The 27,935-nt window shown below is 43.7% G+C and overlaps 1 protein-coding gene across 1 annotated transcript in view; it reads right to left on the bottom strand.

Annotated features, from left to right (window-relative positions):
* MARCHF3 (membrane associated ring-CH-type finger 3) overlaps nt 1-27,935 on the bottom strand; it is a 139,200-nt gene that overhangs the window by 23,636 nt on the left and 87,629 nt on the right. The window contains exons 2-3 of the mRNA XM_028528108.2: nt 13,825-14,068; nt 10,766-10,970 (exon numbers count right to left, since the gene is read on the bottom strand). Of these exons, the coding sequence (XP_028383909.1) occupies nt 10,766-10,970; nt 13,825-14,012 (393 nt within the window). The 5' untranslated portion in view covers nt 14,013-14,068. The remainder of the gene's footprint in view (nt 1-10,765; nt 10,971-13,824; nt 14,069-27,935) is intronic.

Raw genomic sequence — 27,935 nt, forward strand, 5'->3', positions numbered from 1 at the left:
GAATGGTGACACGGCAGGAGGACTCCGTAAACGGTGACTAGCAGTAGCAGCACATTAGGGTAAAAAGGATGTTGAGAAGGAATCAAAGCAAAAATAAAGCAAATTATAGCAAGGGAGGTTAAGATACATTTTCTACAAAACGTGAGACCAGATGTTGCAAACGTTGTGGTAAGTGAAGGAAGCCAGTCACAAAAGCCCACATACTGTAGGATTCCGTTTATAGGAAATGTTCAGAATAGGCAAACCCAGAGGGACATGAAGTAGATTAGTGGTTGCCTAGGAATGAGGCAAGGGGTGGAGTGAGGGGTGAAGTGTGTGAGGTTTCACTTTAGGGTGATGAAAATGTTCTAGACTCGACCATGGTGATGATCACACAACACCGTGAATATGCTAAATGTCCCTTAATTATGCGCTTCAAATAGGTGAACTCTGTAGCATATAAATGATCTCAATAAAGCTGTTTTAAAAAATCTGCGATTGGAAAACCCCCTTGGTAAAAATAAATTGAAGTCTCCTGTAGATTTTCTTTAAAAAAATCCCTCCATCTTGCATGAATTCTGGTTTTTAGATATTTTCTTTTCCCTTGTCACATCATCCCCTGATAGGGTTACTTTTCAGATATACGACAAGTGTATCTATCAGGTACGTCTTACAACCAGCTGAAAACCTGTATATTTTGATGAATGAATGATATCAGGGTTTCAACATTCGAGTCATAGATTTTAAGCAGATGAGCCAGTACTCAGAAAAATATTAGAGCCATTTTATTACTTCCATCTCTCACGCCTTTTCGCCCATCCTCCTCCAGCTTTGATGCAAGTAGGAGGGGTTGCATTATTTTCTAAGATGGTGACTGGTTTCCCTTCATCGCTCATTTTTTGCTTTTACTGATTCTTCCCAGATATAAGTCCTTCAATGCCTGTAGATTCTATTTTGTAACTCCTGCTGCTCCTGCTCTCTGGTATTTCCTGTGTGCTGCATTAGCCTTCATTCCCCTCAGAGCCTCAACAGATTTTGAACTCACGATTTATTCCAACTTTCTGTTTCTAAGAGCATCGCTGCAGGTGAAGTAGTGATAAAATAACGTGTAGAACAGATTTCATTTTCTTCTTTTCATCTGACCTTAATCTTCACAAACAAATCTACACATTTTCATAAGTGGCACGCCTAAGAATGCAACCTGGTCTTCAGTATTCTAAACTACAAGCCTCGAAGCAGTTTTTTCTCTTTCGTGTTATGTAAGTGCAAACATAACTTTCCTCTCATATATCCATCACAGTGTAAACTACCCCTCTAACTCTGTAATAATGGATTGCGAAGAAACAGTTTTGCTCCAGACGACCTCACAGGGTCCCATCTCTTCAGGAATGAAGGCTGCCAGTGAGGATGCACACCACAGAAACGCTCACTGAGTGAGCTCAGAGGAGGAAAGCCACGCTGTGACACCCGACAGGGGTCTTTCTTATCTTTTCCCAAGTCTGCTGCACCTGTCATGAAAGTGCAGCAAAGAATTGAGGCTATTATATGAATAAACCAAGGGAAAAACCAGTGTTTTCCTTCACGAGTGGTAAAACCAGTTTCACCATTCTGAATTACCTATGTGACAGTCTTGAAAGAAATTTACCTAACGAGAGTGTGTAACCATATTATGAGTGATTAACCTTCACAGCCATTTGTGAAAGGAGGGAGAGGGCTCTTAAACAATATCGAGTTCATAAGGCTTTCTAGTAACATCTCTCCCTTAGGAGTAATCTCAGAAGATATTGGTGGCATAATAATTCAGTAAAACAAAGACCAAAATGCAGAGGAAGAGGAACTGGAGGAAAAGAAGAAAAAGAAAGGGCAGGTAAAGCCCCTTGGAAACTGGGAATGACTTTTTGGGCTTCTAACAGGATGCTATCCCGAAGAGCTTTGTTTCCCAGCTAGACGAGAGTATGAAGTGGCTCCAAGGAGTCCTGCCATTCCACTGTCCCAGCACGCAGCCTGGCACAGCTCAGGGTTTTGTGTTTTTTTAAATAGACTTTATTTTTTAGAGCAGTTTTTGGTTCATAGCAAAATTCAGTGGAAAGTACATTGTTCCCATATATCTTCTGTTTCCCTACATGCATAGCCTCTTCCCGATCAACATCTTTCACTGTAGCAGCACATTTGCTCATGAGTCTACGTGGACAAATTTGTCAGTGCAGGTTCCCCAAAGTCTATAGTTTACATTCAAGTTCATTCTTGGTGGTGTGCATTCTGTGGGGTTGTATAAAGACCATTACAGTATTGTACCGAATAGGTTCACTGCCCTAACAATCCTCTGTGTGCCACCTATTCACCTCTCCCTCCCCGCTAACAGTTCTGGATTTAATAGAGGAATTCAGCATCCAGAGGAAACCAGGCCCTGGTCGGGTGGCTCAGTTGGTTGGAGCATCATCCCTTACACCAAAAAGGTTGTGGGCTTGACCCCTGCTTAGGGCGCATACAGGAGGTAACTGATGGATGTTTCTCTCTCGCATCGATGCTTTTCTCTCTCTCAAATCAATAAACATCCTTGGGTGAAGATTAAAAAAAAAAAGGAAATCAGGGCTTTAATCCACATTGTTTTCATTGTCCCCTTTCTGAACTACATCTGATCCCTTAAAAAGCCTGGCTATTGGTAAAGGAGTCATCAGTTCTGTGTGTGCTTACACATGTGTGTGTCAATGAGCAAGTGAAGGAAAGTACTTTTGAGCCAGGAAGGAAGAAGCTCGGTACAGTAAAAAGAACATGGACTATGGAGCCAGCGACCTGGATTCTTCCGTTTTCTCCACTTACTAGGCCTGTGGCTGGAAGTATTTAAGACCTTTCAAGAGTGACTTAACGTCTCGGAGTCTCAGCTTCCTTATCTACCAAATGGAATCCTATCCCTTATAGGGATACCCAAGACACTGAAACAAGAGGGTTCTAGTGGGTGTATAGCACGTACAGTAATATTTTCCCTTTGCCTAGGAAATGGTAAATAAGAAGAAAAAACTTTGAGGTGTGAGCATCTTCAGGATAAAAACAGATGGACCCAAAGTGAAATTAATAGCACTGGGTTGAATTGTCATGTCCAGATCTGTGCCTTTTCTAAAAAATGAAGCTCTTAGCACAAAAGGGCATAGCAAGGTGTTACTCGGGGAATACATGACCGTGGATCTCCACTGCGTAACTGAAGCTACTGCTCCACTTTGCTCATTCTAGTGCAATTGTTCACTAGGCAGCATTTAACCATGATCATGTACTTATCACAATATTTCACACCATTATTTGTTTAAAGGTGTGTGTTCTTTCTTCGGAGTGAAGTGTTAGTTGTTGACACAAAACTGAAGAGGTAAGAGGAGGGCTGGCAGAAGCCCTTGGCGGGAGTTTTGTGCGTGCTGTAACTCTGCATCTGAAATCTGCACCAGGGTGTCCACAATTAATGTCTCCCTGCAGCTCATGACCGTGCCTGGTACCTACACAGGGCCATTCCTGGGAGCTAATATGCTTTGTTATTTCAGCAAGATGCAGGAGAAAAATGCTCAGAAACTAGTCATTCAGTGACATTTCACTGCTCCTCCATCAGACACCCCTTTACAAAGCTCTGCGGCTACCTGCCCAGGGACACCCTCACCTCCAACCCCAACCCTGAGCTCCCATATCATAACTTCTAATTGTCTGCCTTTCAAAGCAGTGGGACCCTTGGTGGCCAACACTAGCTGTGCTTTGTTCTTATATTTGGAATTAGCCCAAAGGGGCCACAATCTTTCAGGATTATCTGTCTTATTTTGTTTATTTCCTCTTATTCTTGGTCCAGATGTGCTTAAGAAAAACCTGGCTGAATTTTCTCCTATATTTGAGGCCACCTGAGGATAAATTAGTAAAGACTACAGACATTTTTCTCTCTGCACCCTCCAGATGCTGGTCCTTTGAATGGTTATGTCGCTCACAAAATGCTAGTATTTGTTAATTCTAGGTGGTGGATACACACCTGTTTGCTATATTGTTCTTTATCCTCCTTTGTGTTTTTTAAAAAACAGAATAATTAAAAGGTCATGTGAAGCAATTCTTGGTGTTTTGCACCGACGCGTCTCTGTTACTTAGATACGGAGAGGTAGGGGCAGCTACTAGAATTTAAAAAGTTCCTCTTGAGAACATGGATTCTAATTTGTATTTCAAGTTCGCCACAATTATCAATTATCAATAAAATGATAGAATCTGGTCATTGCAATTCTTTCTATGCATGGAACTGGATTTCCCCTCCGAAGTAACCCTTCACCGTCAGTGGACGGGCTGAACACACAGGAGCCCAGCAGTTAGCTCACTTCCATCTGGCATGGCCCTGTGAACACTTCAGTTGGCTTGCTTTTTTAATGAAGTGATTTTTAATGAAGCAAGCTGTGAATTTAATAGATACCTTAGAACAGCTTCATTGTAACTAAGCTTTAAGTAACAAAGCAACTGCCAAATTAGCTACCAAAACCAAGAGAGACATTCAAGCCCGAACAACGGCAGGATCAAGGATTGCTGGACTTCGGTCATCAGGCCTGTTCTCCCAACAGCTGACATAAAGGATGATGGCACAGTCCACTTGGATGTTGGTGGCCTGCCTGCTCAGCAACCTTACCAGAGGTCAAGAAAGTACTTGGCCAACACTAAGGCATACTGCAAGTGCAACATATTTGAACTGTTGTTATTCTTACCACATGTCTCTTAGTGGCCCCTTTACCTTGTGATTGTGCACCGGTCATTTCAGCTCACTTACAATGTGGGGACAATAGGCAGGAGATCATTAGCTTCAGTCTTTACTACCCCAAGAGGAAAGAGATGTTGATAGAAGGCAATGCACATAGTATTAGAGAACTCTTTTAAAATATTAGAGAAATCACCCAATTCTGGAATCTCAACTGTAAATAGCAGACACTTTATGCAAGAGGGCTAGGTGGATGTAAACAAAAGGCCAGGCCTGGAGAAACTGGAGAGTTCATGTCCCACTTAAAGGTATTCAAATTCTTAAAAAAATGTTAATTCGATAAAGCACACCTCTGTGCAAGAGACACCAGTTTGTGAGGTCTGCTTTATTTTACCAGTGAGGAAGTTCGTGCATAAAGAAATGACTTGTTCCGGTTCTCACTGCAGATCACGGTAGGCCCAGGCCAGGAACTCAAGGCTCCCTGCGGCCAGCCCAGTGCTGTTTGTACAACAGTTCTAGAACGGTGGCCCCAGTCGTGTTGTGAAGCCCTGCTTGGGAAGGTCACTGGCAAAGAATTCACTCAGTGGGAGGACCTTTGTGTTGTGCATGAAACAGATACAAGTCCCTCACACACACCCCTTCTGGCACTTGACATTTCCTTTGTCCTTCATGCTACAGCTCCTTGCTCTGCTTGGTGAGTCAGCCTTGGCCTCTCCTGGATTGGGTGGCAGAGTGGCCTCAGGTGGTTGGACGTGGAAAGGAGGGGCCTAATAAGCCAGGTGGCAGAGCAGGAACAACCTGTGTCCGTCCACCCTTGAGTCAGGTGGTGGCAGCCTGTGGTGGACAGGGAGTGGAAAGTGGGAACTCCTAGTGGACTCGGCTGAAACCCTCCCACATTCCGTTTCCCAATGCTGGGGTGTGGCCTTCACTTCTACTTTGTCGCTGCAAACACAACACAGAGTGGAGAGAGAGAGGCCTGAATGCAGGGCCAGTAGATCCTCTTACTCTCTCTCCTGAGGGATCTTGACCTAATATCACCACCATAAACTAGTTTCTTCATCTCCCAAATGGGTAATAGGTTCTTCCCTCCCCAAGACTTTCACGAAGTATTTGCTTGCACAGTGCTTGGATTCCTAAAAGCTTGACAAACACTATCTGGGCCTGAATCTTCCCAATCTGCCCTGATTCACCCCACCTCCAGCCACACTTCTCTAACTCAGGCCAGCTTTTCTCGGCCACACCCTGCAGTGCATATACTCTCCTGGCTGGTTACAGTGCATACAGGGCTCCTGCCACCCGTGGCTCCTAAACGCCAGATTGCAGACTGATGACTAGGTGGGAGACAGGATTGGCCTGCATCACCACATTTGCTGTGTTGCTCAAATAAGTGTGGCTGGTTTGTATTATATAAAAGCCCTTGTCCAACCAAGTGTATCTTAAACTTTAAGGGCAAGGGGGCAGTTTTTTGATTTGTAACCGTAGGCCAAGAATAAGATATATGGCCTGAAACTGGGGGAGATTCTCCATCCATTTATTCAATGAATAGGTGCTTCTTGATCGCCTACCATATGCTGTGATTATGGTCTAGCCGCCTTACTCCCTGGGCTGTACTCATGAGTTGGAGTGAAGAGGAGAGCTTGCCTGCTTTCCTTCGAGGAATGGAGTAATTGGGGGTCCTCCCACCTGGGAAGCTCCTTGAATCAGTTTATATCCCCAATGGTGCCATCCCCTAGCACCCCAATGGTACAAGGGCTTGCCGATAAAAATGAATACTCTGAAACCAAAAGCTCAAATTTTTACTTAAATGAATACACATTAAAACAAAACCAAATCCACTATAATAAGAGTTGGGCAATGTCCCCACCTAAGTCTGATACATACATGTTGGGAGGGTCTACGTGAAGTCTCAAATCTATTAAATAGCAAGTCCACGGCACAGAGTGGTTTCCCCACAGCGGGGCCATGCTCCCTGCTGTGTTGCTGGAGATTACACTGAATGCAGGGCACACTTTAGGACCTTCTTCCTCCAGTGACTTACAAAAAAAAATCATAACTAAAAAGTTTGAAAAAATCCCTAATCCTCATCTCCCTAGCTTTACGTCCCATTATTCTGAGTAACTGACATGTGTGCAAACACTCTCCATTTCCATTCAGCTAAACCTCTGATTCACAAGGAACAGCTTTCACATTGTTCATACGATTCTTATCAGTTAGCTGGGTGTGTGTAAATGAAATAGAAATACGAAAGCCTAATCACTCCCTCTGTGAAAAATCACCATGTCTCCCTGATTGGAGGAGGAGCCAGGTCCTGGGGAGCCTTTCCTGCAGATTTCCTCCCTTTCCTGGCTGTTCCATTTCCATCAGGACACTGTGGAGCTGATTTATTACTTCATGAGTTTCCTGGGCAAGGCTGGGTGTTACTGATACATGTCTTAGGAAAGCCAGTGGCAGATACTCCCACCACCAGAAACTGATGTTGCAAGCACACAATATGCACATAGTGAGATGCACTTTCTTGGGAAACAGCTCAGTTAGATGTGCAATCCTGGCCACAGGCTGGAGGCAAGGTGCACAGTTTTGGGAAACAAGTCATAGTATTTTTATTGGTTTGCTCTATTTTGCTCTTATAAAAGAATGGTATCAAAGTTCAACTTAAAGAGAAATGAGGAAAACTAAAAATAAGCAGGAAGGAGGCCATAAAACCACTCAGGCTGGTCATTCAGGGAATCCTTTTATGGCTAGTGGATGTCTGTGGACTGTGTTCTACCAGGTCATCATGCTTGGGGCTAATTCATCTCCCAAACTGCCACATCATCAACAAAAAATACATAGCCTTCATGAGAGGAGTGCAAGCTGTGTAGGTGGGAAACACACGTGTGCTGTATCTGCTCTTCCTCTGTGCTATGCCCAGTCCGAATGTTTTTCCTTTTGAGTTTTACCTGACTGGACACAGGCCTTGTGAGATTTATATTAGCTTGACTGTAGAGGAAATTTACCCATGGCTGGATAAACCAGATGATCACGAGGGAGCTCTTAGGTTGAAACTAGCTCCTGTTATATTGGCTTACTTAGCAACAAGAAAATATTTAGGATATAAAATTGGCAATGGACTTACCAAAAGAGACTAAAAGATGTAATCTGGTCATGTAGGGAGGCAGGCAAGTAGACACACACACACACACACACACACACACACAGATGACTTACTGAGGTATAAACTACGTTCCATGCAATGAGTGCATTTTAAGAGTGCATTTTTTTGCATAAGAACTGTTTAGCCTTGGACCTTTAGCCTATGTAGCCTCATAGAGACCAAAAATATCAGGATGAACTGCTAGCTCAATGTCCTTCATACTGCAGCCCAGAGAAACTGAACTACCTCACCCAGGTGGTCAGTGGTAAAGTTGGGAGGTGATGCTCAGTTTGGAGGTGCTAATAAAAACCAGTCCACTGATTGGCCATTATAATTGAAACTTGCCCTTTTGTGGGGAGTGGATAGGAAGACTTTATGTAAAGCCAATGGGCTCTAGCTCTGGGTTCCTGACCTGTTAAAAACGAATACCTGAGGGCTGTAGAGAGTGAGGGAAAGGAAGTGAAGGGGAACGGTCTTCGGAACAGTGTTGTTTAGGAGGATAAAGGGCTATGTTGAATGAAGGACTGAGTTTACTGAAGAGTAGAAGCCTAAGGTGTTAAAGTAATTCTGACCAATGCTAATGTTTGGGTGCTGACAAATAACATTTATAAATGACTTTTTCAACTGCTTCCTCTAGCAACAGGGGCTGGTATTACCATATTGATTTTAAAATTAAATGTTATGGAATTTTCTTGCTTTAATGAGAAGGCAGATCCAACTGGTAAATAAAGTAATGATTAAAGCAATTAAAAGAGTGAACATTAGAACCAAAGTAATAACACCTATAATGTTTAACCCAGATTGGCAGGTTTTGATGATTTACTAAAAAGACTCATGTTTATCTGGAGGTAAATGTATTGAGAAGCAATGCTCACTATAAATAAACCCTCCCCTGGTAAGGGGAAGAGTCAATTAGTAATGTCATCTGTTCAAAAATCTCCCTGCACCTGGTTCTCATTTGTCCTCTAGCTGAGAAACCAAAGACAACCTCTTTTTATTGCTTGTGGTCAAACAGCAAGTTCATTTCACCATGGGATGATCAAACGGCCAGCCTCCCCCGGCTTGGGAAGGTTTGCCTTTCACTTTCAACTTGTTCAATCATCATTAACTCTGAAAAATGTCACATTCCATTTGTGCAATGAAAATTTCACCACCAGCGACCGTTTGGGTGAAGCTTTTGCAGGCGAAGCCCTAAATCTTGCAGAGCACCTCACACACTCTCAGGGTCATTTGCCTTGTTTCCTCGTTTAATGACAGTCGCCTAAGACCTTGGAGTCCGTCTGTGGCCTGACACAGGCAGCTCTGAAGAAACATCTGTGTGGGGGTACGTTTCCCTCTCTGAGAGGCAATCACTGGGTGATACGACAGGGGTGTAATCTGAGAAAAACTAAGGTGTACACACATGCACACACACACCTTTGTTATGTGTTACCCATAGATACACTGGGATTTTTACCAAGAAAAGTCAACATCTCTTTTACTGGGAAGATACTAGTAAAGAAGACTGCTGGATGCAGCCCGTTTAAAGCAGGGTTTTCTCACTTAGAGAAGCTGCCATATCAACTTGGGGAAGTTCCAGAAAGTTTCTAGAAAGGAGAAATAGGCTTCTTTTGAACAGTTGCCATTAGGCTTGAGAAACCTTCATCTCCTTTGTTTGTTATTTAATTATATTTCCCCCTCTGCAAGAAGTTCTGACATGGAAATCCCAGTGAGTGTGGCAGAGGGCCAAATCCCTGATGGGCACTCGATAAATATGAATCTCTGAAAGTGGCTGTCAAGCAGCAAGATGGCTAAATTAAGAGGTCACTTGATTCAGAGTCTTAAAAAAAGCATAGAGTTTACTGGGGAAGTCAAATAAATTTGTGCCATTTGGCAAGCAAGTCATAGCTAAAACAGGCCTCAGTTACAGGTCCTGATAAAAATTTCAAGGTCAAACCCAAGAGAATATGTATACACAGAGTTCTCCAGAGCCTTAAGTGCCGAGGAGCTAACACACGGTTTTAAATAGTCTCCCGGCAGGGCTGCATGATTTCCAGCTTCAGTTTAATGCCAAAGTTTCGCTGGGTCAGCTGTTGAAATGAGGAGGAAGTTACCAGCAGGTCTGGATGATAGGCACAATGTCTTGGGTCTCTTTCACAAAGTATAATAATATTTATTATTACCAAGATAAAATTTTTAATTGAGTAGTAGGAATTGAGGGTAGTAGAGGGGGCAAAAAACAGTCCAATGACATCTTTCAATTCTCCCAGCTAATTCAAGACAGACCCTTGGTGTAAAGAAGAATAAATGTGGCTCCTAAAACATAAGAGAAAATGTCCTGCCATCTTAATGACTGGTTGACAACATCACATTTTAAGAAAAGAGATTCTAATATTAGGTTATTTGTTGAAAAAAACCTGTGCATAATTTACTAGGAGAGACCTTCTTTTCATACTCAAGCACTTGTACATGCACCCAGTATTCTTCTAAGTGCTTTATAAACATTAACTCATTTAATTCTGATAGTACTTCCAAGAGGGGAAATAACTTCGCTAAGGTCACAGAACTATTCAAACCACTATGCAGCCGTAATTTTTCATAAGACCTCTCAGAATATGCCCACTGATCTTCTGCTTCAAGGTGGGTGGATGGAGTACAAAGAGAAAAGTGATCTACTTGCTCCATGTCACCGGGATAGAAAAATGGAGATCAAGTCTCTAAACTTCCCCTTCTCCTCACACAAATTTCTTCTCATGTCTCTACCTTGTGGAGGTCAACTTTCTACCCTTGCACCTGCATAAGCTAGTGAGCTCTCTCTGTCTCTGTTACACCCCCACACACCCTCACAGCCACACTCTCACACAGAAGTACTGCCGTGCTTCAGTGAAGCTGCACAGGGTTTGTGATCTGGCCGTAAAAGCAGACATCATTTGCTCATTAGAGCCAAGTTTTCAGGACGTGCCCCAGTTACTGACCTCCACTAACGGCCTGGGTTTGCGCTCGACTGCAAACCTGAAGTGGCAGAGTTCACAGTAGCTGGTGTTTGAGGACGACAGCCAGTGCTCCAGGCAGCTCCGATGAATTGTCCCCAGGGTCCCTGTACATTCACATGGAGAGAGCAAGTCCTCTTGGCTGCTGCCCTCATGGCAGATTCTGCACATTGGCCGGTCATTGAAGGGGCTGCAAGACAAGAAGGGGCAGCTGCTGGTCACCGGGCTAGAAACCACTGCCATGGGGATGGTCCTGTGGCTCTGTGTCCTTCAGACCCTCCCCAGTGACAGCTGCTCAGAAAAGATCCCACTTTAAAACCCTAGATCTACACTTGTACTTGGCAGTGGGAGCCAGTGGCACAGTCCTTGCACATCCACTTTTGCCAATATAGACACAGGGAGTGGCCCAGGGCCAAAAGTGAGTGAAAACAAGCAGCATGTTATTTTTGTCTTGGGTACAGACGTGATTCAGGCAAACCACCAACTAAAAAAAATAAAAACCACCCCTTGCCATTAAGAACAGAAATTGTTTTGAAATGGCACCAATTGTAATTTCTAGACAAATTGTGTTTTTTGAACCTGGCCACTTTTCAATCCCCAGAGGTTCCTTTCATTTCTCCTTTGAATAGGGTGGGAGATAAAAAGAGGGAAGTTAACTGGCCGCCAACCCTGAAACCACCAAGCAGAAGTGGTGTCCGAGTCACAGCACAAAGCTGAGTAGCAGGTCGGTCCTTTGAACTTTCCTAGGATGCTCTCTGGGATGCTAAGGACACTACGCTGGAAACGAGTGATGAGTGTGTTTTACTGAGGAGGCCTCCATCTATAGCTCTGCATGTTTCATGAAGGCACCCGGTAGAGTGGTTCGTGCCACATGCTCTGGATTCCAGCTGCCTGGGCTTGAATGCCAGCTTTGCTGCTTACCAGCTGGCTAGCTTTGGACAAGTAACGTCATCTCTCCGTACTTTAGTTTCCTCGTCTCTAAAACGGGTACAAAGAATGGTGCCTTCCTCATATGGTGATCGTGAGAATGAGAAAAGATGGTCCAGATTAGAAGCTTTGGCTACAAGCATGTAGTAAATGCCAAGTTAATGCTGACTATTTTCATACGTGGAAAAATTCAGGTCAGGGAGAATCAAGTAACATGGCCATAAATCAGTGTCCAATGGAAGGGTCAAACGAAGATCACCTTGCTTCTTAGTGGATACTGTGTCCTGTGAGAGGGCTAGCCCTTTCTGTGCCACATGTTCTTACATTGCTCAAGCTCTCCTTTATTGGGCATTAGATTTTAAAATAGTCATCATTGTATGTGCCAACCCAAGGACCAACCTCTTTACTCCCTCTCCCCTGCCCCTCCCAGTCCCCCAAAGATGACAGTGACCCATGCTCACACCCACCCCTCTCTGATGCCATCTTTGGTCCAAATGGAAACACGGCTGTTTCCCATCACCTCTCTGGAGATGATCCTGAGAACGAGTGAAGGCTAAAAAGGGATTCAAAGAGAAAAGGACCTCCTTCTCACTTGCCCAAAGACCCATCCATGCTCAGGGGTAGGAAAAGAAAGCTTAAAGAGTTGACATTTTTCTCTCATTATTCCTGGCCTCCTTCATTCACACTGAGCCACTTGCATGTAAAATTTTAAAACCTTCCAGTTTATATTACTACGTGGTAGGAGAACATGTAAAAATGTCACACATGCACGAGCACAGTGGCTCGCAAGCTGAAGTCATTTTAGCTCCGTGGCCTGTTCTTCCTGCTCAGCCGAGGTGGTTGATGGCTGCAAGGGTGACAGGCGCACGTCAGTTATCTGTCTCAGTTCACAGATGAGCAATGATGCTCACTGCCTCGTGGTGCTCTGAGTCCTAACCAATTGCTAGAAGCTTCTCAAGAGGTGGGGAAATATATGTTGACTTGTCCCCGCCGCATTTCTCCCCTTTGCGCTAGCAGCCCAAATTGGAAGTACGTGAACAACGTGTATAACATGGATGCGTGCAAAACCATGTCTGGTGGACACCGTGATTGGGTTGGGGCAGCACAAAATGTGGCAGTGCCCTCAGCAGTTCTGCTGCAGGCATGTGTTTTGATCTGTGAATCTGCACCTGCATTTGGATGGGTTGGTTACCGCTCAGACCAAAGTAAGTGGTCAAGGTGTGAGTGACTGATCCAAATTTTGGGGTCAGAAATGTCAATGCTAATATCAGGAGGCAAGTCCGGTGCTGATATATATGTTATGTTCACAAGCCAAAGTCCCAGTTACTCATTTTGAAAGAAAGTTGGAGAAGCCAAGGTGTACTTATTGTCCAGGCAGCCTGTAGCTGTCAATCTGCCACGGGGCAGCAACAGCACAAGAAGAGATGTCCAGGGACAAAGTGCTAGCCTGGATAAGCCATCTCTGGGCCGTTAAAAGCCTTTAGCTTTGCTTTGGTTCATCACTCAGGGGAGACAAGCTGTGGGGGTTTTAACAGTAGTACACTTCATAGGGCAGGGTGTGCATGAGGGATGGTGGGTGGGGGCCCATGTGGAGCGAAGGAGGTAGCATTTGGAAGAAGCAGCCAAGTGGGGATGTGCCAGAGAAGAGACTCGGCCAGGACGTGGCCAGTGTTCCTATCAGGCAGTGCTGATTGGCTATCACTTCAAAAGTTTTGCCCACAAATCTATTCACTTTGGCTTAGTCCTGCGACACCAGGTGCCTCCTTCATTCTAACAAACGATTACCTTCATTAGTACTTGGAGACAGTGAGTGTAGTTACTGGGGCAATGTCAAAATAAATGTGGAGCAAGGGACTCTGTGTCTTGTGGAATCCTTCCCTGCCCGGCTTTCTGCAAGCGTGATTTGAAGTGGAAAAACTGAACGACGTGAATTTTAGTTTTATACCCTTTTGCTACAGAAGCAGAACTTGTGTAGTATTTTTCTCCCCCCAATACTTCCTCTCACCTGACTTGAAGATCTGAGCACTAACTACATTCCCTTTAGCATTTTCCATCTGACAAAGAGCTCTTTCGATCAATTACACATTCCTTTATTTTAATTTTAATTGTGGTACTACCTCTGGGTGGCAAGAGTCCGCACTACTGTTGACAGCAGCTGCCCGTCCTTGGCTGAAACTTGCATGACATACTGTGGCTGCCCATTCACTAGGCTGCCACAATCCTCCACAGTCTTCACCACAGGCACAGCCGAGCTGGTGCAGTCTGGCAGCACTTCGGGCAGGTGACTGCAGCGGCTGGTTGTCATGGTAACAGACAGCAATTACTCTGCTAATGGCTTCCACATTCACACAGGATTTCCATCTAAGAGAGATCAGAAAAACAGTTTACTTGGTCAGGGTGGTTAATAGGAAATGGAGAATTACAGGCTACCGACATCATCATGTCATTATTTAATATAAATAACAGGGGTAGCCTAGACACAGTCCACTGTCATTTAATATGCACGTGCACACACATGGGACTCACAGGAAGCAGCGGACGGGGCTATGAACAAGACAGTGAACATGTCAGTGTACATAAACATTTAGGATCCTGCTTGGGGACCAGGGAGGGAATGACGGCTCTAAAGCCAGATCTGAAGAGAAGATAAGTGGTTCTCCCGCTCTGCACAGGAGAAGCAATAAGTCTTTGTTGACACTCTCTAAAAGTTGCTAGAGTCATTATTACCGATTGCAACTATTTTTTCTTGTAAGCAATTTATTCTCCATGCGGCTTCATTCTGAGATACTAAGATTAAAAAATAAAAAACAACAAAAAAAATAAAAACAAATATGACCAAGCAGCACCTTGTAGGACAATATTTGCCAAACACGAATCATTCCATTAATAATATACCACCATTCTGACTTTTGCCGTATCTGTGTTCATAATACAATTATCTATATATGTCGTGAAAATTAACTTCCTTTAAAACCTTAACCTATTTTAGCCTGAAGTAAAGTTATTCATGAAATGATGAGTTGGATGATCCTGTTATATTTTTCCTAGTGGACATAACAATAAATATACTGGTATTGAGTTCTGTTTATATACTGTCCAAAATCCATGGACATATAGGAGAAAAGAAGAAACTGATGAATGAGATCTCTGCTGCCTATTAAAAATAATCCATTCTTAATGATAGCCTTACCTCCCTGCATATAGTCTATCATGCAGACTGCTAGGAATTCTGTTTCTGATCTGTGTGCTTGAACTTGACCTCAAATTCAAAGCAGTCAGGCCCACTGGGGTAAGGAACCCTACTACATTCAATACTAAGTCCACATGTGATATGTAAGAAATAGAGGCTTTATAGAAACTCGCAGGAGGAATTATTTATGTCTAAAGGTGAAATGACTGTTTCATAGTCCATATAGGCCATTTCTGCCCAATCCGCTCACCTGAAGCTCCTGAGTGTGACATGTCTAGATAGAGGCAAGATTGGTTGACAGGCTGAGTTCATGGTAAATACCAGTCTGGATGGTCAAGGCTCCAAGTCTAAGTATTGGGTTGGTCAAAAGGTTTATTTGTTTTTTTTCTGTAAGATGCCTCTAGTAGTGCTTAGTTGTCTTTAACTTCATGCAAGATAATTTTGTTAGATTGTATTGTGAGAGCTGTCATATCAGTATGCATTTAAAAAAACTTAACAAAATTGGTGAACTTTTGTGCAGCCATCTTTATATTGAAGATGGAAGAAAATATGCAACATTTTCAGCCTATTAGGCTTTATTATTTCAAGGAAATTAAAAATGCAACTGAAATGCAAAAAAAGATTTGTGCAGCTTATGAAAAAGGTGCTGTGACTGATCAAACGTGTCAAAAGTGGTTTGTGAAGTTTCGTGCTGGAGATTTCTTGGCGGACGATGCTACACAGTCAAGTGGACCCATGGAAGTTGATAGTGATAAAATTGAGACATTAATTGAGAACAATCAACGTTATACCACGTGAGAGATGGCCAACATACTCAAAATATCCAAGTCAATAAAGTTATTGGTGAAAATGAAATGTGTGCCTTTTATTTTATGGAAAAAAACTAAACAAACTTTCTGGCCAACCCAATAAATCCTCCCCCAACCTGAAGTGGATTTTTGGCATTCCTCAAAGGCTTGCTGCTCCCAGATATTTGTCTCTGATTATTATACTTTGCTTGACTCCTACAGGTCTGGAAAACAGGATCTTCCCAATTTCCAAAACAATGTGCATCAACTGGACATTCATAGGATGAAAATATAGTGTTTGCAGTTTAACTGAGCGGACACTGTCCCTTCCAACAAGTACATGTCAAGCAGGCCTGTCCACCAGAGGTAACTGAATGGGAATGGGATCCCTCCCTTGTTGCCGAGGTGTCTGGCTCAGCATGTTCCCTTTCCTGTGCTCCTTGGCTACCACGTGTCCTCTCAGGGTCTGTGGTCTGGCCTCTCCCAGGAACTTTTTGGAACCTCATAGTGGGGAGAGGCCTGACATGGGGGCAGAGGCAGGGCTGCCCTTTCTATGCCATTGGCACGACTCTGTTGGGTTTCTCAACCACCAGCTACTGAGCATTCCAGGAACACAATCAGATAATTAGGTACTACAGTTTTGCTTTGTAGTTAAATGTTGTTGCTTTTTTTTTTTGACATTGCAAGAGCAAGAGGCATATGTTATGGAAACTACAGAAAAAGCACAAACAAAACAATAAAACTAACTCATAATCCCACTACTCAATCACAGTAAATTTTTGGGGTGGCTATCATTTTAATTTTTGGCAGACTTGGTGGATGGAGTTGATTTGCAGCTGGGGCCAGATAGCTTTTTTTTTTTTTTTAACTTCGTTATGGTAGCTCTCAGGCCACAGAAAAAAGGATGTTCAAAGACCGTCTTTCTAAAACTGTGTCTAATCGCCCTCCTGGCTTGCCCTTATAAAACCCCATTGACATGATTTTACATTCTCATAATGCCTCACAGTCACAGAGTGTAACTTCCTGGCACAACTCTGCTGCTTCACAAGGCAGCCATAGATTAAGAGCCAGGGGTGTCTTGGCAGGAAAAGCAGACACAGTGACCTTCTTGCTGCATGGAATCATTATGTCTAGTTGCACTTTGAGAGTCTATTTTTGGGTTTTGCATAATTCCAGCTCAGAGGGCCAAACACTCCCTCCCTACACTTGGTGGAATTGGAAGAAGGTGGAGAAGGGATGCACAGAGTGAGAAAATGAGACCAGGAGTTGTCAGTGGTTAGGCTACCCTAATTAGTGAAGGGACTGTCACTAAGATGCAGAACAGATTCAAGTTCACTTACTTCCAGCGTAGACTAAGTCCGTATCCAAGGAAGTAGTTCTAAATGTAGAACCTACATTTACAACAAAATGTCTTTAAAACCATTCTAGAAGTAAAGTTTCCTTTAATCTTATTTTATATCAGTCATTTCACTTCTGAATGATATATTTCAGTTCACGTCTCTTCTCAAAGTCAAAGGGGACGCTATCAGCCATCTGGTCAGTTTACTCCATTCACAACAGGTGCCAGGTACTGAGTTGGACACAAAAGAACACACGGCTCCTCTACTTTGCCCTGTCCTGCAAGTAAGCCCTGCCTCTTTCCCTTCTGCATCTCTGCAGAACCTTGAACCTGACTGAGGACCTGACTGAAATGAGACTCTAGCCCGGCACTCACTGGAGAACACACCAGCATATCCATTGATCGCCACACATCAGAATCACCTTGGGATGTTAAGACTGACATAGGGAGTCCCCATACTTCTAAAAACGCCATGTCTGGAGTTGCAAACGGAGCAGGAGGAATCACACAGAGCACAGGCACCTTCCATCATGGTGGGAAGGCCTGAGTTGGTTCCAACCCCAGAAGACTAGAAGAGTAAATCTAATCATCTACTCAGGTGGAGGAGCTCAGAGGGGAGCACACTCTCCCCAGTCTCAGTCCAAAGGAAACCGAGATGCCTCGACCCAGACATGGGCAGGAGTGGGCTTTGCAGGCTGCATGTACCAATTGGTACGAATATTGCACCTAGGGCAGTGACAAATGGCCCACTTCATTTTCCTGTCTCATTCAGAGCCACCTGGGAAAACAGCAGGCTATTGCCGTGGATGCTAAAAAGAGCTGAGCTGTGGGTTTGTAGCCTAGCACTAGTCTCTCACTGATCTTTCTGCAAAAATTTCAAGCACCATTGGACCACTTTCTTATGAATACCGCTGCTCTTGTGAGAAAATTGCTGCCCCAAGAATTCTGCTCTCTGGGATTTCTCAGGACAAAAGCATGTTGGGAGGGAGTGATGTCTGTATAAACTTGAAACCTCAAATTGCACTGATGGGATAGGTCCTTTGTTGGCCAGGCTTTATACCTCATGTAATTTCTCACTCAGGATGAGAATAAAACATAATTTGGCACTGGCCAAATTCAGCAGCACACAGTGAGAATAGATGAGAGGGAGACATTAAAAAAAGAGGGAAGGTGCCCTGGCCAGGTAGCTCAGGTGGTGGGACTGTTAACTCAAACACCAAAGTGTTGTGGGTTTGATCCCCAGTCAGGGCACATACCTAGGTTGCAGATTTGATCCTTGGTCAGGGCACGTATGGGAGGCAACCAATCAATATTTCTCTTTCATATCGATGTTTCTCTTTCTCTTTCTCTTTCCCTTCTCTCTGTCTAAAGTCAGTAAACATATCCTAGGGTGAGGATTAAATAAAAAAAAGGAGGGAGGGCTAAATAAATGAAAGCCTGATTAGGCAATTATTAAGACAAAAAGGACTGTCTGTTAAACTGTGATCCCTTTAAAGGACAAAGTACAGGTTTTATGAAAGCAAGGACTTAATCAGGCTGCAGATAATCATTGCTGCGTTTCTGAACAGGCTGCCATTGGTAAGTGATTTCCATGGGAACATGTCTGGCATCATGAGGATGTGTCCAGAGGACAAGGGTGGGGGGAGTGGAGGGGAAGAGAGGGTAGGGGAGGGGAGGGGAGAGGAGGCGAGGGGAGGGGAGGATGCAAGGGAAGGGAAGTGAGATCTGTTCATCTCTGCAGCCCTCTTGCCTCTGCAGCCCCTGGAATCTCCATAAGGATCATGGAGTCATGAGAACAAGCTCTGTTCTTAAAGGCAGGACACCTGAGCCTGCACCCTTGGCGAATCACTCAGTCTGAGACTTTGTTGAGATTTCTTCCACATTTGAAATTAGGGTACTAGTACTTCCTGAGTCACCTCATCTGGTTGTTTGTGAGACCTAAAATAATATAATACACGTGAACATGCTTTGTACAGTAAATTAGAACAAGCCATGCACAGAGAAGGCTGCATTTTATTACTAAGTAAAGTTTTATTTCTGCTCCTCTTCTGGTCTGGGCTGCATCTCATTTCTGAGGCCCCGTGGCTGGGTGGCTTCTACCACACTGCACGTTTGGGATCTTCCTTGAGCCCAGCTGTGGTACCACATGATCTCTATTAGAGGAGGAACACAAAGGGAGCCTCTTGTTGGCATACCCACCTCTCCCTAGCCCTGTCTCCTTCATATCCCTGTGCGCCTGTTTTATTCTTTCATGAAAATGTTTAGTAAATCCCTGGCTGGTGTGGCTCAGTGGGTTGGGTGTTGTCCCACAAACCAAAAGGTTGCTGGTTCAATTCCCAATCAGGGCACATGCTTGGGTTTCAGGGCCGTGTCCCTGGTTGGGGCTGTGACCAAACTGTGTTTCTCTTTGTTTTTCTCTCTCCCTTCCCCTCTCTCTAAAAAATAGATAAATTTTTTTTTTAAAAAAGAAAATGTTTAGTAATGATGAAAAACTACTATTGACCTACTATACGTGGGTCAGTTATTACAACAGGTGCCATGATCTTGTTAATCTAGCACATGATAAATACACTAGAAAATAAAACACAAGCCTCTCCCAAGTGCCTCTTCAGGCCTACTTCTATCAGGACTGTATTTTTAGGCCAAGTCATCTTTAATCTCTTAGATGTAAGATAAGAAGGCTGTTTGGGGGAGGAATCTGTGATGCTGGCATTTCTGTTGGATATAAAAATTACCCACAGGGTTTAAAGGTGAGCATAGTGGTGCATGTGTGTGTGGGCTGCCCGGGCAGTGGCCTGAGCAGGCCCCAGCTTGGAGGGGCAGTCTGGAGCAAGACTGTTCTCCCAAATTCAACTCTAATGTCAATTCCAGACTTTAAGAAGTAGGCTCCTCAGGTTCCAGTACATCCTGGAGGGGTCCTGTGTTACCCCCACATCCAGAGTTGATCAACAAAGCAAATCAAAGGAGCGAATTGGTTTATTCACTTTTGTCCACTCACAAAAATATTTTTTATTTTTTAATTTTTTAAAACAATCTTTTTTTTAAAAGATTTTTATTTATTTATTTTCAGAGAGGGAAGGGAGGGAAAAAGAGAGAGAGAGAGAAACATCAATGTGAGGTTGCTGGGGGCCATGGCCTGCAACCCAGGCATGTACCCTGACTGCGAATCGAATCTGCGATGCTTTGGTTCGCAGCCCATGCTCAATCCACTGAGCTACGCCAGCCAGGGCTACTTTTTAGGAGTTTACTAGGTTTTCTTGGGAACTTTCTGGGGGTATAGAGTCCTGCCATTTCAAGTCCTGTTTTACTTTTCCCAAGTACCGGCCACCAAACAGCCCGGAGTGTTCCTCAGACCCTTCCCAGGATGCAGAGTTGAGGACACGGCTCCAGCAACCATGCCCTTGCAAATTCAGGGAAAACCACCAGATGCCTTGAATTTGGGGGATGAAACTGCCCAACCATGGAAGGGCCAGATTTCCTGCTGTTCTCACAAAGGGGCACATTGTCAACACAGGGACAGGATTCAGAAGCCTGACCTTAGTTTTACATGAGCAAATCCGTTTCCAAAAGGATCTCTAAAATATCCCTAGCCTTCTCTGAGGACCTGCATACTCAGGGAGCAAGGCCTCCTCTAATGAGACCAACGGATGGGTGATACAAGTTGGCTGGTGACTGAAACAGGGGAAGTGTAGCACTAATGGCCTGTCCAGGAAATGTCCCCGCTGAGTTAGGTTTTCAGACTTTGGATTCGAAGAAGCCTCTGAGAATAGGAACGCTCTTTGACAGAATATTTCCTTGACTTTTCAGGCATGTTGTAACCAGACACTGCGCTGCATGGCTGGTGAAACAAGTATCCTGAGTGTTCAGAGAAAATGAAGGCGGGCAGGGAATCACACAGCGACCTTGCTTCCCAGTGAAAATGGAGCAAATGACTAATTCCAAAACCATTAACATATAAAAGTGGCATATTTCTTCTGAGAACAGGGCACAAAAGCTCTCCAAGGAGATTGCTGGGACATGATTACCAGCAACATTTAAGTTTTCAAAAACATGCCAAGGAGGCTATTCACTAAGAATGTGCAGCAGCAAAGTAGCTGCTTCATTAAACTTAAATAGCCACGGCAGGGCTGTGCTTACAGACCCACGCTACCAAATTATACATTTCTTTTCTGGATGCTTCACTGACCTCATTATGTACAGCGGAGGATTTGTCGTTCCAAATAAAGTGACCATCGGGTCTTTATAAACATGTCCATCGGGTGTTTGATGAGTCTGCAAGTGAAACACTGGCAGGCCCAATGAATTAAAAAAAAAAAAAAGAAACTTCTCTTTTCATTGTCCCACTTGTCTCTGCCATGTGCTCATGGTCATACAGAGCAGAATAAGCAGGTGAAATGCCTATTTCCGAACATGAAGGAGGTTTTGGTCTGGGGTAAATGGCATTGTCTTGAGGAATGTGTAAACACCAATGATGAACCATGGGGAGAAAAAAATCCAGACCAGCAGAAGGCAAGTTGGATCTGGAGAGAGTTACGATAACACATTCCTTGTGTACTATTTGAAATGGATCTAGAGATATTTATCATTTCCCATCCAGGTCATTAATTCTGATTCTCAGTCACTGAAGTATCAGATTAATCTTTTTCTTTTTTCATTTAAAATTACTATATTCTCTTTTCAGCCAGGTAAAATCCTCTCGTTCTGCTGAAGGCGAATCAAGTAACAATTATCATATTTATACATATTTTCCCCCCTTGAGCAGTACTCATAAAATTAATTCAGATTTTGGAAGCTATCCACTTTTTCATTTAATTTTAATTATATAGATGAAAATGGCAATTAAAAATACCACAACAACCCCGCGTGTTCAAAGACGAAGAGGCGGCTGAATTACACTTGTAAATAACAACCAGCTCCTGCGCCCAGAGCCCTGCTGAGCCCAGCCAGCGAGCGGGTGGGGGAGCGGAGCTGCTTGCATGAGTTCTGGGAGCTTGGGCACATCAGGAAAGTTAACCGTTAAGTTAAAAAAAAACATAGGAGAGCAAACAAAGTAGAATGAAATGTTCATGGGACATTACTCAGAGATGAGAAATAAAAGAGTATTCTTTAAATGATATTCCGTGTGTCCAGTGCCAACAGCTGCCTGTCCAGCATAAGGAAAGGTGTGGAAGGCATGGCGTGCTGACCAGGATATCTAATAACCCAGGAGGAAAACACTGCAGCCGCAAATGAGTGCTGAGCAGGCTCTAAGAACGAGAAGTTCCCAATCTGTCTTTGGGTTCATACACATTTTCTACTAGCATATCAGTGAATGTCCCTCAGTGAAAAAGTTGGTCTGGGGTTCAGTCCAAGTTGTGTCTCACCCTCCTCTGCACAAACAACCCAGCACCGGCAGTACAGATATGCTAATTCTTAACCCCAGCCTTGCACTGTACCCTGGAATAAAGCCAGCTGTCGCCTTATCTTAAACCAGGGTTCCTTGGGGCTTTCCCCATCTGTATCTCACCATGACCGTGCATTAGAGGTTGCAGTCTTGCCTGTTCACAGGGCAGTGTCCCAGCCCTGCCTTCCATGAGGCTGGGGCGAGGGGACCCCTCTGCAAATGCTTTCAGGCCTGTGAGATCCCAAGAGACATTTGGCTGTGTCACCCTTTATATACTTGCAAGGATAACCAAAGTTACTCAGCTTGCCAAGGAATAGTAAGGCAATGCAGAGCAAAGACTAAAACTCTTTAGTCTAGGATTTTGCTTTTCAGTTCTGTCTTTGACATTCCAGACTGGCTCTCCCAACCCATGTTCCAATTACTAAAATCCACCAAACGTAACGTTCTTTCACATGTGGTTTAGGGGCCTGTCAGAGTCTTTGGGTGCTTCTGCATTGCCTTTTTTACCTATTTGGCTGGGGATTCAGGGCCCCCTGGGAGCCTTCCAGGGAGGGGGGACACAGCCCTTGTTTTAGATCATGGAGTGCTGACTTTGAACTGCCACCTGGAGCTTATTAATGGAACGGAGTTACTTGGCACTAAGCCTGGGTTTCCTCTCGACACTGAGGCCCCGTGGCAGGTATGTGCCTGGCACGGGGAGGGCACTTGGTAACCGGCAGTGCTTAAGACCGCAGAGCGGCAGGGTCATCTCACAACAGCCAAGGGCCAGGTTGGTGAAGACAGGCCCTTCCAGGTCCTGCCCTTAGGTCCCCTCACCCAGCCCACCCCTCTGCAATCCTCCTCACTACCCTCCCATCTTCCCAGCCAACACCTTGTGGGGGACAGAACTGCTCACACCTGCTTTGACAGACCTGTGTGAACACAGGTAAAAGCACAGACACGCATGCCCGCACCGCCTCCCCCCACCAGAATGACTTTGCTCTGTCTCCTACTCATATCTCGTATATACACCATAGATTCTATTTATTGGTTTCCTAAAATGTGTCCAGTATTTTAAATCATCAAGATACAAACAAGCACAGGAAAATCATAACACTTAGCCAAGAACTGAGTTACCTGAGATCACTTTATCACTAACCTCTTCACAGTTATATATCCTGGATTCTTGAGGACCAGGAAATCAGTGGCAAGAGGCTTTTTTCTTACTTCCTACTTACCTCAGTACAAAGCACCTGCTCAATGAAAAGTACCTACTGACCCCTTCAAAGGTTCCACTGAGATGTTATTTTTTCTAATCAGAGCACATGACTACCCTGCCCCCCTGCACTTGCTCCTTTGGCTGCCTGTCCCAGCTCACCATGCATCTTGACTTTGGCAATGCTCAGTCTTACATAGTCCCGACCTGTGGGAGTGTCGGCTTTACTGAACTTTTTCAGTACAAGGAACAAGCATACTCTCTCCACAGTCCTCGAGGGAGCTGAGCGTTTAACGCCTGTTAGAAATCCCCAGTGTGGAAGGAGACTTGACTTGGGGTGGTCAACACACAATACAACATACAGAGAATGTATTATAGAACTGTACACCTGAAACCTATATAATTGTATTAACCAATGTCACCCCAATAAAGTCAATATAAAATAAAAATGCCCCAGTGCATCCATCAGCTTACACAGAGGGCTGTCTTGCCCCCAGAACTTCCTCTTAAGCTCCTCAGCCACTTAGAAAAAAGGCCCCAAATCAAATACCTGGTCTGTTCATTTCTTTGCATACCCAGCCCTGCCAAAAATAGTAAGTGAAGTTTCTTCACCTGATCCAGCCTGTCTGATAAAAACAAAAACAACTGTCTATTGACACTGAATGAAGTTATTATCCAACACAAAACAACCAAATATTAAACAGAGGTCTACCTTTACTTTTAAATGTGTTCAATGGTAGTTTTCCTTCAGAACAGGCAACAATTACATTGTTAACAGCAATGGTGTGAGCGTATTTTTCTATTTTCACAGCATTTTCTATTCTCCAAGTGCCTAATAAATACAGTGGGTCTCCACTGCCTTCCAGGGTGGAAGTAACAGTTATGCCCCCACGGAGCTTTTGCTTTATGGGCTAAAAAATCTCTAGCATGTCACAAATTAACACAATGTTCCCAAGGACTTTGTTTTACTCTTGAATCTTCAATTTCACTAATAAATGTGAAAACACATGTAGCCAGATAAGTCCCTGAAGACCAGCCACTGCAGATGCTGAAGAAAGCAAGTTATTTCAGCTCAGATCAGCATTCACTTTTACAAAGTCTCCTCCAGCTCCTTGATGTGTGGCAATGAAATTAATTTCTAGTGACTGCCCAAAAGATCTAACAAAACTAGTTGCTTTTTTCTTTTGTAAAAATTCCTGCTTATTCTATTACAGTTGTCCCAATTTCCCCCCTTTGCCCTCTTCCATCCTGCCCCATCCCCCTGTTTTTTAAATAAATGGAAATCATAAAAATGTTAATGATCAGATAATGAACTTTTTCTAGTCATAGCTCCAATGGATCTCCATGACCATCTCTGCGAGAAAGCTGTTATTCTTTTACTAAATATTCTTATCACAAAAATGTCAAACAGAGAGACTACTACAGTAAGCCTACACATACGCCATCATTCCCATCTAGTAAGTCAAGTTTTGCCACACTTGTTTCACCCTCCCTTCTTTCCTTCCACTGCATTAAGACTTTAAAGCAAGTCCCAGAAATTATGTCACTTTACCCCTATATACTTCAGTACAAATTTCTAAAATCATGGACATTTCTTATATAACCACAAAGCCATTATCCTAACCCCCTCCAAAAATTTCTCAGTATCATTTAATACCCAAATTGTATTCAAATTTCTCCAACTGTCTTGAGCAAATTGCTTACAGTTGGTTTGTTTAAATGGCCCAAACACGGTGTAATAGCCAGAAGTTCTGCCTTCGAAGTCCCTCTCATTAGCACACAGGCACCCCCTTTTCCCTCCATCCCATCGTCTTGTCTCAATAACCACATTCTTTATTTGTTTTCTTGAGGTATCATTTAACTTGTTCCTCTATCCCCTGTATTTTCTGCAAACTTATTGACTGGTTTGATTAAGTTTAAGTTCAACTCTTAGTCTGCAACAGCTCATAGGTGGCACTGTACTGTTCATTGCGTCACATCACATCAGGTGGCACCTAGTGTGTGGCCATCCCACTTCCAGTGGGTGTGCGTGACAGCAGCTGAGCCCTCCATTGTGAAGTTCTCTATTAACGGTTTTACTGGTCAAATGACTGAATGCATTTATTAGTTGTTTGAACCAATTATTTCATTTGCAGGGAGGGCTATGAAATTATGCTTTGCCAATTCTAGCTTCCCTTCCACATTTAGCAGCTGGAATTCTCATGTAAAGATCTCTCTTTCACCAACCCATGCAATCTGGTTATCCTCAAATACAGTATGCACAGAAAAGGCAGGATCACCGCTTAATTCTTTCCTTTGCCAGCTTTCAGAGTAAGGAATTGGTGCCTTAGTTACATCCTGTAGTGACTGAATTGTTTTTGTTGTTGTGTATATTATTCTTAAAGGTCCACTTGTCTTTACTTAAATAAAAAACCACTGCCCCATTAATCATCCTTCCTCTTGAGTATGGAGAACTGGATTTGTGGTTTAAAGGGCACAAAATTATTCGAGGGCATGGTCCCTGCCATCTGGCAGCACTCGCAGTGGAAAAGCCAGGTGCTGTTTCCCTCACCTGTTTTGGTATCTGACTCTTGTCTTTGTGGTGGATGTAGTCTTTCCTTAGGCTCAACACTCCTTCTGCATTTACTGATCCCTTAGGAAAATGAGAACGCTTCTAAAATATCCTCTCTTTTGTTTATTGTGACACAGATCACTTGGTGTCACTTGGCCCTGTAGACTTCCGCTTTCATATTATTTGTTAGACACATCTGAAAGCACCTAGAGCACGTGGAAGCAGGTGGGCAGAACGACACCTTTTCAGAATGACTAGTTGAGGTCACCTGAGTTGTCTCAGCTTGAGCTTTGTCTGTGACCCATCAGGAAGCCATTTCCATCCAGTGACATCTGCAGGGCCATCTGGCATTGGCTACACCATGCTCCAGGGCTGTAATGGTGACACATTAACACACTGGGCAAGATTCCACAGGTGGAAGAATCCGCACTGTGGGTGAATCTTCGTGTGTATGGGAAACAGCTTCTTTTTCTTCTTCTTACTAATAAGGGTGGAAACATTTAGGCCATTCATAGGTATTCCCCGCAGAGACATGTATAAGTCTTCTTTAACAATGGCTGACAAGTGTCTTTGAGACTGATAGGAATCCAGGGTCTTGCTTCTTTTGCTCTCTAAAAGCGGAGATGTCTTCTGCTCATTATCGCCTTGTTGTACTGACAGGCATCTGTCAGTTAGACATTAAAACAGAGTGATGATGGGAAGATAATATGTAGCTTCTGTCCACACACTTCAAGAGGGAAGTGCTCATGAAAAGCTGTACATTTTGGGAAAACTAGATGCTCTTCTGCCCATCTGCATTTCTGTTTAGTTTGAAATTCAGTGTAGAATCACAAACCAGCAGGAAGAAAAATAATGGAATCAGAGGAGATCCCTAAACGGCCCTGTATTTATCAGTGTGGAGGTCGCTGCTGTGAGCAGGAGGGGCATGAGTTAAAAAATTCATGCCAAGTGCATGAGCAGGATGGAAGCATTTCTTTTCTGGCTTCACTGGAACTCAGTAAGAGCTGCTGAACCAAGGAACTGGCAGCAACATCTTCCATGGCTCTATAAATGGAGGACTTTCACGCATTCTGAAAGAGTGCAAATACTCTTTTGAAACTGAGGTGAAAAGGGAAGTGCATACTTTAAATAAACTAATAAAAGCAATTCAACAACTACTGAGAATCCTTCTAGTAAACAGTTCTTTGTCAGGAGTAATACTATTACTCAGATAGCTGGACCTCCAGTTGTATTTTCAGGTCCTGACCTCTTGGCTAATGCAAATAAAAGCGTATCTTCCAACATGTGCATGAACAGCCCCCACCCCCACATCTTCTATTTTCACTACAATAAAAACTTCAGCTTATTCCATCAATGATTGTAATATAATGCCATGTTTATGCTAACAATTCACTGTAAATCTTACCATCCTGGACTTGGCCATGGAGCCCAGGGACTGCTGCAAACCTCTAACATGAGCACAACAGGGAAGGAATTAGGTGCCACCACATCCAGTGGCAACGGTCAACTCTGACAGAAGCCAGAAGTCACCAGCCTCACCAGTGAAAAGCGTTACAATTTTCTTTTTAAAAACAAAGTGGGGGAATGCTATTTGCTGCAGTGCTTCAGCACGTGAGCTGTGGAATTGGCCACCTTTGGTGTGAATCTCAGCTTTCCCATTCCCTCAAGTCGGAGATAAATGATACCCATCTCATATTTTAGGATTAAATAAAATAACGCATATAAAGTGCTTAGCATAGACCTTAGCAACACAGAAAACACTGCTAGCTCAATTATTATGTG

This window comes from Phyllostomus discolor, chromosome 3 (assembly GCF_004126475.2).
Source record: "Phyllostomus discolor isolate MPI-MPIP mPhyDis1 chromosome 3, mPhyDis1.pri.v3, whole genome shotgun sequence".
In the NCBI taxonomy this organism is placed as follows: domain Eukaryota; kingdom Metazoa; phylum Chordata; class Mammalia; order Chiroptera; family Phyllostomidae; genus Phyllostomus; species Phyllostomus discolor.